Raw genomic sequence first — 13,536 nt, 5'->3', positions numbered from 1 at the left:
GTAAGGAAGAGAACCCTTCTCTCTCTCTCTCTGAACCATTAAGCCAGTAAATAAGCTGATGATTTTATTCCTGCAGGCAAATGTTTCACCACAATACATTCTAAAAACTTATGTCCCTAAGTCACAAACACATACCACCCCTCCATCAGGATGTCACAGAAGACGGAAGCTGTGATATCCCCCATGTAGGTCATATTCATGACGACATTATTTTCCCTTACATCATGATAGCCACCAAATACCCCCATGAGGACTGGGGTCCCAACTGTACTGGGCACTACACCCACACGTGGGAACTCAGTCCCTTCTTGCCAAAGCTTACACTCGAATCCAGGTACTTATACAACATGACACCTACCAACCAATATAACTGACAGGAAAGTCCAGGCCAATCAGGACTTGTACCACTGGAGAGCATTTTCACAGCTTTTGAGCTGTGCTATATCCATCTAGAAGTGTGTTGCCTGTCAAGGCTTGTTATGGTTTAATTATATAATAATGACTTGCTTCAACAGTTTCTAATAAAAGCGCGTCAGCAGTCTTAGACAGCTGACTGGCCTGGTATTTCTTGTCTGTTATACTGCTTTGTTCATGTCATGTTTAAGGCTAAGTACCTGAAAAGCAATAAAAAGTATTGGCGTTTTCAGTACAGTGGGCAAAGGTGGATAATGGCTCAATGCCAACAATACTGCACGAGTATTTGTGAAATCATTTCCTTAGCTTATAAATCTTCTTGAGCTCTACATTCAGTGACACGGACACATTCTCACTTACAACAAGTGCTAGAATATGCACAGTTTATATGACAAAGAAGCAGAGCAGTCCAGGGAATGGGGCACTGAAAGGATCATTAGGACTCCTGGGTCCCATGCCTGGCCTTGACACTGACCAGCTGTGTGACCTTGGGCAAGTCATTTCATCCCTCTGTAGCTGCATTTCTACTGCCCTTTGTCTTGTCTATATTAGCCCTGATCCTGCAACATGTAAGTTGTAGATTATATAGGCCTGGTTCCTCAGAATACATCACTCATGGTGCACTATGGTCAGGCCTCTCCTCTCCTCACCCGGGGAGACTGTGGTGCATCATAAGAAATGTAGTCCAATCAGGGAGCCCAGCCTATAGAGGAGAACAGAAGTATGATGCACCAGAACTACAATACCCATTACGCACCATGGCAATAATTCCAAAACAAAATGTTTCAGGTTTTGGACTAATTATTTTAGTTTTCAACTTTTCTCTGAAAAATTGTCCATGAGGGGAAAAGGTCCATTTTCCAACTAGCTCTGTACGTTAAGCCAAAACCTCAAAGAAGTAAATGTATGACTCAATTAGCCAGCACAGAAAGGCTTCATCAACTTAGAAGGATGAATTTACTTACCTTTTCACTGCTAGTTCTCTGTTAAAAAATAATCAGCTAAGGAATTCACCAGAATTATGTCTTTAAGCAAACCATTCATAAATAAAATTGCTCATGGAAGTGAAGTCAACTGGTTTTTGTGTGACTAATTTATTTAGCAAATGGATCTATTATTTCTGTAGTGACTCTCTCCCTCTTTTGCCTCTGGGTATTATTTAATCCTGTTATTGATTTCTGATCACTTCATTCCATTAGGGTATGTCTACACTACAGAGTTTTGTTGGAAAAATGGCCGTTTTTCCAACAAAACCTGCATTACGTCCACACTGCAATTGCATTCTTCTGAAGGTAAATTGAAAGAACAGAGGTTTTTTTCTGGCATTGGTAATCCTCTTTCTATGAGAAAGAAGCCTTTTCCCAAAAGAGCTCTTTTGGAAAAAGGTGTGTGTGGATGGGGAGGAGGGGTTTTTTTTGGAAGAAGAGGCCTCCAGGAAATAACATAGGTGCCCTGGTGGCCACTCTGTCCAAAGTAATCAGGACTGTATAGTTCCTGTTTCCTGCCAGCTCTTAAAGCTGCAGGCACCCTGGACAAGCCTTGTGGCAGGAAGCCGACCTAAGAGCAGCACCTCACCACGCAGTTCTTTCTGCCACGGGCCTTCTTCCGAAAGAAGCCTGCAGTCTAGGTGTAGCCTTAGAAGAGAGAGAAGGAAAGAAATAAAGTACATGCACTAATAAAATAAACAACCTCTGTCTTAGTCTCCAAAATGGAGAGCCTAAACAGGATAAAATTAAGAGCATATTTTAAAAATGGCATAGTAGTAGCTCTTTCATCAGTACTTCAATAAAAGAACTCAATCCATCCAATACTGCAAAGCACACACAAAGACCAGGCAGGCAGGCATGCCACCTAAAAGAACAAAATCATCACACAATAAATAAACCATTCTGGGCTGATAAAGCCCAGTCCTGCAGTTTTTTTGTAGGCAATGAAGGATCAAACTATTAGAAGGCCAATTAGGATTGATTTTTATAACAAGAGTATTGTCAATATTTACAAAACATGAATATTCATATTACTGTTTTTAAAATACCATATGTTGCCAGAACAGGGCCTGAACCAAATCCCTAGTTCTAAACACCTTTGCTAGCTGGCATCTCTCTTTATAAAAGGCTGAAACAAAACCACCCATGCAAACACAGTGAAACTCTGGGTCGATATCAGAGCACCAACAAATCTACTTTGGATCTGAGATTTGCAGCTCTGGTACATTGTTCAACACAACTTCCTTTCTCCAAAAAGAGCTAGATAAATTCATAGATCCGTCAATGGCTATTAGCCAGGATTGGCAGGAATGGTGTCCCTAGCCTCTGTTTGTCAGAAAATAGGTGACAAGTGCAATTACTTGTTCTGGTTATTCCTTCTGGGCCACCTGGCATTGGCCACTGTCGGCAGACAGGATACTGGGCTAGATGGATCTTTGGTCTGACCCAGTTTGGCTATTCTTATATCCTCACCAAGGAATAACAAAAATGGGAGAGATTTAAAAAAGGGTAATTCCTTTTGCTGGGCCAACTTCCCTTTGTCCTTTTTTTGATGGTCTCCTAGTTCATCATTTCATCTTTTCCACCGAATAAAGGTACAGAGATCTTAACAAACAGACCATAAAAGGTAAACAAATGTAATTAAATCACTCACTGCTGTCTTATGTTCTACACCGTATACTTTCCTCTGTAACTGATCTTGACACTTGCATCATCCACTCTGACACTAACAGCACTGTGTCACTCTCTCATAGCATCAGAATCACCAGGTCTCTTCTTAACCAAATTTGTGAGGCCTGAAAATAGCCTTTCTGGTGGGAATTTCATTTACTAGTCAGAAGGCAGGTGAAGTCTGTAGTTTTATACCTAAAATACGTTTAGCTTCCATCATTATTCTTCCCAGTGCTCATGAATAACATTTAATTAACTAAACATGTGCAGCCAAATGTAGGATTTCTGCAGATAGTCCAAAATGGTGTGTTAACCAGAAGCCATATTTTATCACTGAAGCAATGATGACTGGAAATATTAAAGTTTTCTGTTATCCATAAGAAAGTTAATCTTTTATTTTGGGATAATGTTTAAACCAATTTGAGTCTCATACAAGAGTGACATGAAAACTGTCACCAAAAGCAGTTACCTCTACAATATATTTGTGACTGTTTCATTACAATTTAGATTTTGGTCTCCAGTTTAACACCTTGCTGACATATAGATCTAATCTCCATAGTGAAAAAAACAACTTTTCAGAGTGGGAGTCTTTGGTGAGTTTCTCATAATTCCTATACAAGAGCCTCAGGTATAATAGAACCAGTAGTCTTTTATGAGGCCAAAACCATTAAATCACATTGCTGTGTCTATAAAGGAGAAGACTATGAATAGCATGGGCCTGAACACTCTTTGGATTATTTGTTAAATATCAACTATTTGCTTGGTGCTTTATCAGCCCCCAAAATTAAGGCAGCACCTGCCCCCAAAATGATGACCAAATGAAACAAAAAGTCAAGAATTCAAAATGGAGAGGGGAGCTATTGTTGGAAGACATCGAACAGAAAACTGCATACACACAGCTGACTAGCAAAAGGCTTTGGGGAGCCAGTCCACATCACGTTGAAGAACACAACTCTTGCAGCTGGTCAAAGCATTTTTGCAAAAGTGTTTTTCACTGAAAGAGGCTGCTTTGCTGAAGCTAAAACATTTTGTGGAGGTGTATCAAATGTGATGACTTTGCAACAGAAAGGGTTCCGGAGTCCCTCTGGATACAAAGGGTAAGTCTACGCTACAGATTTTTGTCAGAAAAATGGCCGTTTTTCTGACAAAACTTGAGTTACAGCCACACTGCAATCACGTTCTTTCAAAAGTAAATTGAAAGAACAGAGGGGCTTTTCTGATAGTGGTAAACCTCTTTCTCCGAGAACGATCGCCTTTTTTGAAAGAGCTCTTTCGGAAAAAGGCGGGTGTGGACAGGGAGGCGGGTTTTCTTTCGAAAGAAGAGGCCTCCAGGAAATAACACAGGTGCCCTGGTGGACACTCCGTCCGTACTTAACACAGTTCTATAGTTCCTGTCCCCTGCCAGCTCTTAAAGCTGCAGGCACCTGGGACAAGCTTTGTGGCAGGAAGCCGGCTGTGGAGCAGCACCCTGATCGCGCAGCCACACAACTCAGAGGTATGGCTGAGCAACAAGCCCCCCGAGTCCCCTCTGGCCCACCCAGAGGCAGCAAACGCCATGCACCCTCCTGGTCCAGGGCAGAGATCCTGTTCCTCCTGCAGCTGCAGGGGAGGAGGCCACTCTGCCGGATCCTCACTCCTAGGCTGTGTCCAGACTCAGGGGTTTTTTCGAAAAAACCTCACCTGCGTCTAGACTGCAGCCGCGTTCTTTCGAAATTAAATCGAAAGAACGCGGCTTTTCTTTCGATGGCGGTAAACCTCATTTCACGAGGAAGAACGCCTTCTTTCGAAAGTTCTTCTTTCGAAAGAAGGCGTTCTTCAATGTAAATAGGGCTTCTTCGAAAGAGAGCATCCAGACTCACTGGATGCTTTCTTTCGAAAAAGCAAGCCGCTTTTTCGAAAGTTCAACGTGCAGTCTAGACGCTCTCTTTCGAAAGAGGCTCTTTCGAAAGTATCTTTCGAAAGAGCCTCTTTCGAAAGAGGCTTGCAGTCTAGACATAGCCCTAGAGGCACAGTGCTGACATTTATGGCTGGATGGCCGAGGCTCTGGCCAAGTGGGGACACCACTCCCGCACCTTGGACCAAGTCAGGAGCAAGGTCAAGGACCTGCGCCAAGGATACGCCAGGGCCAGGGAACACAGCTCTCACTCCAGGGCAGGACCACACTCATGCCCATATTGTAAGGAGCTGCACAGAATCCTGGGGGGGGGGGGCGTGAAGTTATTTCCCCACCTGTAACTGTGGACTCGGGGCTCAGTCGCCTGGCCGGAGCTTCTTGACAAGGAGGAAGAGGAGAAGGACAAACAGCAGCTGCAGGAGGAGGAAGACATGGCCACTACAGTCTCCCGCACCCTGGAACCAGTACCCCAGGCCCTGGACATCTCCCAGGCATCCTCTGATGCCAGGGAGGGATCATCAGGTGAGTGCTGTCAGTTCTCCACACACACACACAGGGCGGGGGAGGCGGGTGCAGAGGAGATGGGGAGCGATCGTCACTCGGCCTGGGCAGCGTGCTGCGCTCCGTGCATGTGCAGGAGCAGTGTGCACCACGCAGCCTCAGGAGCTAGCCCTGGAGCACCCACAGGCTCATGGTCACAGGCTGTGTGGAGGCCCCACATACATCTGACCCCGGGGGGGGGGAACCCTCCCACCCACCACCAGACACCACTGGAAGCAGTCTGTGCACAAGGGCGCACGCACGACCCCGCGCACAGCACATGGCCATGCCTGCATGCTCAAGGAACCATCCGCTCTTGTGGACAGTGCTGCCAGGAGCAGGTGGGGTGTGGACCCCATGGAAGGCCAGGCTGCTCCAGGCCCCTCTCCCGCTCATGGCATCGCACTGTGGCTGGACACTTCCCTTGCCTACTTGTCCGTGGGATGGGGGGGGGTAGCGGGAAGTGTGGGCAGCTTGGGGCCTCTGTGAGTCAGGTCCTTCAGTGCAGGCCACACATGGCCTGGCCCACGAGATATCGCCGTCCTCTGGGCCGAGGACTGTTGATCGCTGCTCACACAGGAGGGTATGGTCTCATGCACAGTGTTTGCAATGGGGGTATGTCTACACTACAAAGTTAGTTCGAACTAACAGAAGTTAGTTCGAACTAACTTTGATAGGCGCTACACTAGCGCTCCGTTAGTTCGAATTTAATTCGAACTAACGGAGCGCTTAGTTCGAACTAGGTAATCCTCATTCCATGAGGATTAAGCCTAGTTCGAACTAGCTAGTTCGAATTAAGGGGTGTGTAGCCCCTTAATTCGAACTAGTGGGAGGCTAGCCCTCCCCAGGTTTCCCTGGTGGCCACTCTGGCCAACACCAGGGAAACTCTACGGCCCCCCTCCCAGCCCCGGACCCCTTAGCACCCAGCCAGCAGACCCTGCACCTGGCACGGATCGAGCCACCCACCCGATGCCCCCCAGCCCTCCTCCTCTTCCCGGGACCAGGCTGGCAGCTCCCGGGAGCTTGCCCGGGACCGCAAGAGGCGGGCACCCACCTGGGCTAGTGCGGATATCGTGGACCTCGTTCACAATCTCCGCACTAGGCACAGGAAAGTGGCCGGCTTGGGCAGGATAGCTGCCAGCCTGGCCACCCAGGAGCAGGTGTGCATGAAAATCAAGGGGGTCCACTGAGACCCCCGACCCTGAGCCCTGAGCTTACAATGGCCGTCCTGGGTCAGACCAAAGGTCCATCTAGCCCAGTAGCCTGTCTGCCGACAGCGGCCAACCCTAGGGACCCTGGACAGGATGGACCGAAGACAGTGACCAAGCCATTTGTCTTGTGCCATCTCTCTCCAGCCTTCCACAAACCTTGGGCAGGGACACCACTCCTACCCCATGGCTATTTGCACTCCATGGACCCAACCTCCATGACTTGATCTCACTTCCCTTTAAACTCTGTTCCAGTTCTAGCCTTCACAGCCTCCTGCAGGAAGGAGTTCCACAGGTTGACTCTTTGCTTTGTGAAGAACAACTTTCTGTTACTAGTTTGAAGCCTGCTACCCATTCCTTTCCTTTATGGTTCCTTTCTTTATGGGAACTAATGAAGAACTTTTCTGTATGCACCCTCTCCACCCCACTCCTGCTTTTAGAGACCTCTATCCTGTCCCTCCTCCGTCTCCTCTTTTCTAAGCTGAAAAGTCCTAGTCTCTTTAGCCTCTCTTCATATGGGACCTGTTCCCAACCCCTGATCATTTTAGTTGCCTTCCCCTCTCCCAGCCTCTCTCTTCCCCTCTCCCACCTCCTTTTCCCAGTCTCCCCCAGTTTTGTTCAATAAAGACAGATTCCATTTTGGAAGACACGTTATCTTTATTTTGTACATCAAGAAGAGGGGCTAGGGAAGGGTAAGTGGAAGGAGGTGAGGGAGGAATGGGGCACGAGCCCCCGATGGGGAGGACTGGGCTGGCTCTGCAGGCTTCTGGGGGTGGAAGCTCTCCTGCAGCCCCCCAATTGCCCCCTCTCCCCAGATGGCAGCCTGCGGCAAGTGCAGCCGGGCTGATGGCCGAGTGCTGTGATGTGCCCAGTGTGGGCACTCAGGGCACTCCAAGCCAGGACTGCTTTGCAAGCGGGGCACCCCTGAGAACTGTCTGTCCAGGGTGGGGGTCGGGACCCTTTAAGCACAGCCCTCGGCTAGCCTGAGACAGCATCTCTACGCTCTAAGTCCTCCTCTGATGCCCTGCCGGCACTGCTTCCGGCCATCCTTAAGCCCGGTTCAGGGTCCACTTAATGTGGACGCGCTAGTTCGAATCAGCAAAACGCTAATTCGAATTAGTTTTTAGTTCTAGATGCGTTAGTTCGAATTAGCTTAGTTCGAATTAACTAATTCGAACTAAGTTAGTTCGAATTAGTGCTGTAGTGTAGATATACCCTGGATGACTTGCTGCCTCTCCTTCTTTTCCTCCCCAGCTGGACCAGCCATCTCGGAGGGGCGATCCACGCCATCAGAGGCACCTGCCCGAGCCCGGGGGAGTTGCAAGCGCAGGAGGGTCCACGAGGACCTCATGAAGGAGCACATGGCCGTCCTGCATGACTTGCAACAAACTCTCACCCAAAAGGTCCAGGATGACGCCAAGTGGCGCAACCGAATGTGGGACCAGTTTGTGCAGCAGGGCGAAAATTCTGTGCCACCATCCGGGCAGTGATGGCACACCCGGCTCCTGTTCCCATTCTAGCCTTCCCCACTCCAGCTCCTATCCCCACTCCAGCTCCCCCTGCCATGCCTATATCCCTTCCCCCAGCTATCCCTGACCCTGCTCCAGCTTCATATCCTGCCCACCCCCCTGTGGTCCCAGACCCCAGCCACCCCTGAGTTCATCAAGGTCCCTGGACCCAAGGTGGCTCCACCAGCTGCCCCACACGCCACTCCCGGCCCCGAACCCCGTTCCTCCCTTCCCCCCTCCAGGTTCTTTGCCCCCCTCCTTCCCAGTTACTGTTCTTTGAAGAAAAAAAAAAGCAAAGTTCTTGTGGTTCCACTCAAAACTGGGGGCTGTCTCTACACTGGCACCTTTTTCCGGAAATGATTAAAACGGAACAGTTTTCCGTTATAAGTATTTCCGGAAAAAGAGCGTCTACATTGGCAGGATGCTTTTCCGGAAAAGCCCTTTTTCCGGAAAAGCATCTGTGACCAATGTAGACGCGCTTTTCCGGAAAAAAGCCCCGATCGTCATTTTCGCGATCGGGGCTTTTTTACGGAAAAGACTACTGGGCTGTCTACACTGGCCCTTTACCGGAACAGTTTTCCGGAAAAAGGACTTTTGCCCGAGCGGGAGCAGCATAGTTTTTCCGGAAAAGCAGCTGATTTCTTACAGTAGGTCATCAGTGCTTTTCCGGAAATTCAAGGGGCCAGTGTAGACAGCTCGCAGCTTATTCCGGAAAAGCGGCTGCTTTTCCGGAATAAGTGGCCCAGTTTATACACAGCCAATGTGTTTATTGGGAGTACAGGAAAGGGGAGAAGGGAGGGATTGTGGCTGGAAAGGTATGGGGGGCAAGGCAGAGGCCCTGGGGAGAGTATGATTGGGGTCCTTCAGAGAGGCTCTCCCTCAGGGCCTCCCAGATGCACACCCTGGCTTGATATACCTAGCGGATGGCCACTGTCCACGGCTACTTGAAGGCCCTCCCTTCACAGTTGGCCTCTGCCCCCTACCCCAGGAGGAAGGCCTCTCCCTTGCTCTCCACAATGTTGTGGAGAACACAACACACCGCGACCGCCTCGGGGATGTTGTGCTCTCCCACGTCGAGGCGGGTCAGGACGCACCTAAGCTCATTCAACCTGCATGCAGGCCCGGTTGAGGTGCACATTGAATTGTTCCCTGCTGGGGTGTAGGTGGTGGGACTAGGGCTTCATGAGCCATGGCATGAGTGGGTATGCCGCGTCCCTGACAATGCACAGTGGCATCTGGACATCCCCCACGCTGGGGGAAGAATGTGCCAGACTCCAGCTTGCGGTACAGGCTGGAGTTTCTGAATATGCGGGCATCATGTGCCCTGCCAGACCACCTGACGAAAATGTCTGTGAAGAGTCCACGGCGGTTGACCAGGGCCTGCAGCACCAAGAAATAGCTCTTACAATTGATGTATTGGGCTGCTCGATGATGTGGTGCATGGATTGGGATGTGGGTTCCATCAATTGCTCCCCCACAGTTGGGGAACCCCATGGTGGTGAATCCTGTGATGATGGGGTCCAGTTCTCTGTGGCTGATGACCCTGCGCTGCATGATGGAGTTAATGGCCCTCACAACCTGTGGGAGGAGATAAAGAAACAAACAAAACAGAGAATGGGAGGGAGTGCCTGAGCCCTTGGGAGGTGCCCGCTCCCCTTCCTTCCCCCCTTCAAACACTCCAGAAGCCACCTCCCATGAGGCTGCACCCCCCAGCTGCAGGGCTGTGTGAGGGCAGGACAGCACAACCCCCCAGGAATGGGGCTTGCCCCCCACCCCCAGGCCATCCCCGCACTCCCCACCCTCCTTTTCCCTAGGGTCTCCCCTTTCTAGTACTTCCCCCGTCCTCAGGGACTGCAGCCCAAGAGTGCCTTACCTCCATGAGGAGGGCCCCGATGGTGGACTTCTCCACACCAAACTGATTAGTTACCAACCGGTAGCTGTCTGGGGTGGAGAGATTCCAGATGGCAGTGGTGACCCGCTTCTCCAGGGGGATGGCGGTCGCAGGTGGGTGTCGCGTCGTCAGAGGACAGGGGCGAACCAGGCACACAGCTCCATAAACGTGGCCTTCCACATGCAGAAGTTGTTGAGCCACTGCTGGTCATCCCTCCACCCCATCGCCTGCCGGTCCCACCGGTCGGAACTGGTGTCCAGCCTCCAGAATCGTCTCTCTACCGTGGGATGCGGGTGCAAGGGCATTGCTCCCACATCCAGGCAGAGGGACTCACAGAGGAGCTCAGAGTCAAGCTGGGGCAGGACCTTCAAAACGATCTACACAAACTGTTGCAGAACTTGCAGCAGGGTAGTGTGGGGCCATCGCATGCCCAGGGGCAGTTCCGGCTCCATAGCAAAAAGAATGCTGTAGTGTCCAAAAGCTGGGCAACCAACTGCACAAGATTTGCTGTCCCTCAGAGAGGTAAGCAAACATGTAGCAGAATCTGAGAAACGGCTGTCCGGGGGGGTCGCTTTAATCATGCGTCTCGGATAGCCTTAGGCAACAGCACCTGGAAGCAATTGCTGATCTAATGCCCTGCATGACGTGGTTCCTGGTGGCCTTTTATGCGCGAGGGCATCCAATCAGTCTGGATGCTCTCTTTTGAAAAAGCAGATCTCTTTTTCGATGCACTTTTGGGTATGGACGCTCTCTTTCGAAAGAAGTTTTCTTGGAAGATCTCTTCTGAAAAAAATTTCTTCCAAAAGAAGCCTGAAGTCTAGATGTAGCCAAAGAGAGAAGAGACACAGACTGGAATTCTGACGGTTCAAATCTGAAAACAGGATGTTTCAAGACAATTCTGTTTTATGGAAATGTTTAAAAGGTTTTAGTTTTCTTCCAAAGTGGAATGAAAACAAACTCCAAAACCTCGAAAACTGTTGTGAAGTGGAATTGTTCTCCAGCCAGCTCTAATAATAATACAGTATCAGCAATGGGCCACGACCAATTTGCTGTGAAAGGTATCTGGCTTTGCTTTTCAGTGCAAAGCTACTCCAAACCTCTAAGGAGCATCACAAAATGTTTGTGTGGTTGGAAGGGTAGAGGAGGGGAGGAAGGTTGAGGATTTTTTTGCAAAACAGGAAAAAACGCAATCTCCTTCCCTACTATTCCCTATTCTTGGAAGCAGGGGTAAGAATTTTTCACACAGCTCTGATAATGAAGATGTATTAACACTTGATCATGAGGGCAATTTACAGAGCAGGATGACAGTGGGGATGGTAACAGCATATGTGCTGCAGATAGTTCATATATTAAACATATATTAAAACCTGTAACATAGGGGCAGATTTTTATTTTCTTCTACTTCTGTGAATTGTCACTCACATTACAACAGCTTATGACATTCTGTAAAATTGGCAAACCTTTCCAGGATCCCTGTGAACATTCTGCAAAGACAAAACTATGATTTTTGTCCTTACGTAGCTATCCCTCTAAATCAGGGGTGGGCAAAAGGGCCTCCGTGGGCCAGATTCAGCCCGCCAAGCGGGTGGATCTGGCCTGTGGAGGCCCTACTGCTTCCCTGCACCTAGGCCAATTAGGACCTGGGGCGGGGGAACACCCGAAGCCTTCTCTGCTCTTTGTCTGCCCTGCGAGCAGTGCGCGGCAGGGGCAGAGCAGAGAAGGCTTCGTGTGCTCCCCCGCCCCGAGGCCTTCGCGCGAAGACTCCTCCCGCCCCGCCAGGAGCACATGGCGCTTTGAAGCACCACGTGCTGCTCGCAGGGTGGGAGGGAGAGCAGAGGAGGCTTTGCGTGCTCTCCTGCCCCCAGATCCTGATGGGCCTGCGGGTGGGGGAGTGTGCCAAGCTTCTTCCAGGGCATTGGTACCTTGTGGGAAGGGGGGCAAAGGCACCTCCCCTTCCCATTTAGGCCCCACCCCTTCTGGGTGGCCCAGGGCTACTTCCAAAATTTTTGAAATGGTCCCCGGGCAAAAATTATTGCCCACCCCTGCTATAAATGCTTCAATAAATTAATCTTTGATCAGTTTACTCTTTCTTTGAAAACAAATCAGCAATATAAAAATGTAAACAATGTACTACTGAAAAAAAATTTATACCAGTACTTAAACATTCCAGTATCTCCAAAGGACAGAAAATATGTCATTTTCTATTTTTGCTTCAGATTACCATCATAAATTACCTAGGGTTTCAAACCAAGAATGGCTTACTAAAATAAACTACTAAATATGCACAGGTGGTCCCACAAATATCGGATCAGAAAATACTGTTATATTAAGCTATTATATACATCAATCAGCCTTATATTGTACTACATCATGCTGTTTTAGCCCAAAACATATTAATGCAGTCCCTAAACTAGACCTGGCTTGCAGGAAGGATCAGGTTGACAGAAGAAAAAGGCTAAATTATAAACTGAGCACAATATTATCCATAATACTCTTATGTATATTACACACACACACACACACACACACACACTCTCTCTCTCTCTCTCTCTCTCTCTCTCTCTCTCTCAAAACTGATGAGCCCTACTAAACCTCTGGGGATAAAACAGGGGGAGCTGTGAGCTGACTAGGTATGAGGGGCTGAGGATTTAAGGCATGAAATAGCCCTGGGAGAGAGGCAGACAACCAGAAAACAGAGATCTGAGCATGCATGATAGAGAAATGAATAAAAATATGGTTCTATAACAATATCAGCATGTCTGACATTTTTTCATTGGTTTCAATGATTCATTTCATTTGCAATGTGAGTGGTGGGATTCAAATGCTCCCAGCAAAAGCTCTCAGATGCAGAAGAAAAGAAGGCCTGACCGGAAACTAAGAGCAGATGGGATTCACTGGGATTCTTTGGACTCTATATATACCAGGGCCAGATTCACTTACTGCTCTGTGCCCTTTATACATGGAGATCCTAGCTAGCACAGAGCCAGAAGAGCTGCCTCTGAGACCTCACACACAGCAGGCTCAATTGCAGGATCCTGCTGGGGGCAGGGCAGGGAAGTCCCCTTCCTTACACCTGAACTGAACAGGGGAGAAAACCTGGCTCCAGAAGAACTTTAATCCCATTCGACATATTAAGGGTCAGATCCTCAGGTGATATCAGCTGGGGTAGCAGGATGCAGGCTAGATATGGCCCATGGGCCGGATCCAGTGGCTTGGTGGGCCAGACCTGGTGGGACGAATCTTGCCCACAAAGCCGCTGGATCTGGCCTGCAGGTCACCTGATCTAGCCTCCGGGCTACCCCCTCCTCACCAGGACCCTCAGGCACACAGCAGCCATCTGCTTCAGAGCAGCCTTGTGCCGCTTTAAGAAGGTGACTGCCCCCTGTGGCTGTCTGCTTTGGGCACCAGCCAATGGAAACCAGCC

The 13,536-nt window shown here is 49.2% G+C and overlaps 1 protein-coding gene across 2 annotated transcripts in view; it reads right to left on the bottom strand.

Annotated features, from left to right (window-relative positions):
* SUSD3 (sushi domain containing 3) overlaps positions 1 to 13,536 on the bottom strand; it is a 66,734-nt gene that overhangs the window by 37,162 nt on the left and 16,036 nt on the right. The window contains exon 1 of one of the 2 annotated variants that reach the window (XM_075938922.1): positions 1,990 to 4,710. The exons of the other annotated variant lie outside the window; for it this stretch is intronic. Coding sequence (XP_075795037.1) covers positions 1,990 to 2,083 — 94 coding nt within the window. The 5' untranslated portion in view covers positions 2,084 to 4,710. Of the gene's footprint in view, positions 1 to 1,989; positions 4,711 to 13,536 lie in introns of those variants that run through there. 2 annotated transcript variants of the gene reach the window in all.

This window comes from Pelodiscus sinensis, chromosome 11 (genome assembly GCF_049634645.1).
Source record: "Pelodiscus sinensis isolate JC-2024 chromosome 11, ASM4963464v1, whole genome shotgun sequence".
In the NCBI taxonomy this organism is placed as follows: Eukaryota; Metazoa; Chordata; order Testudines; family Trionychidae; genus Pelodiscus; species Pelodiscus sinensis.
This window is presented reverse-complemented; position numbering and strand designations above follow the sequence as displayed.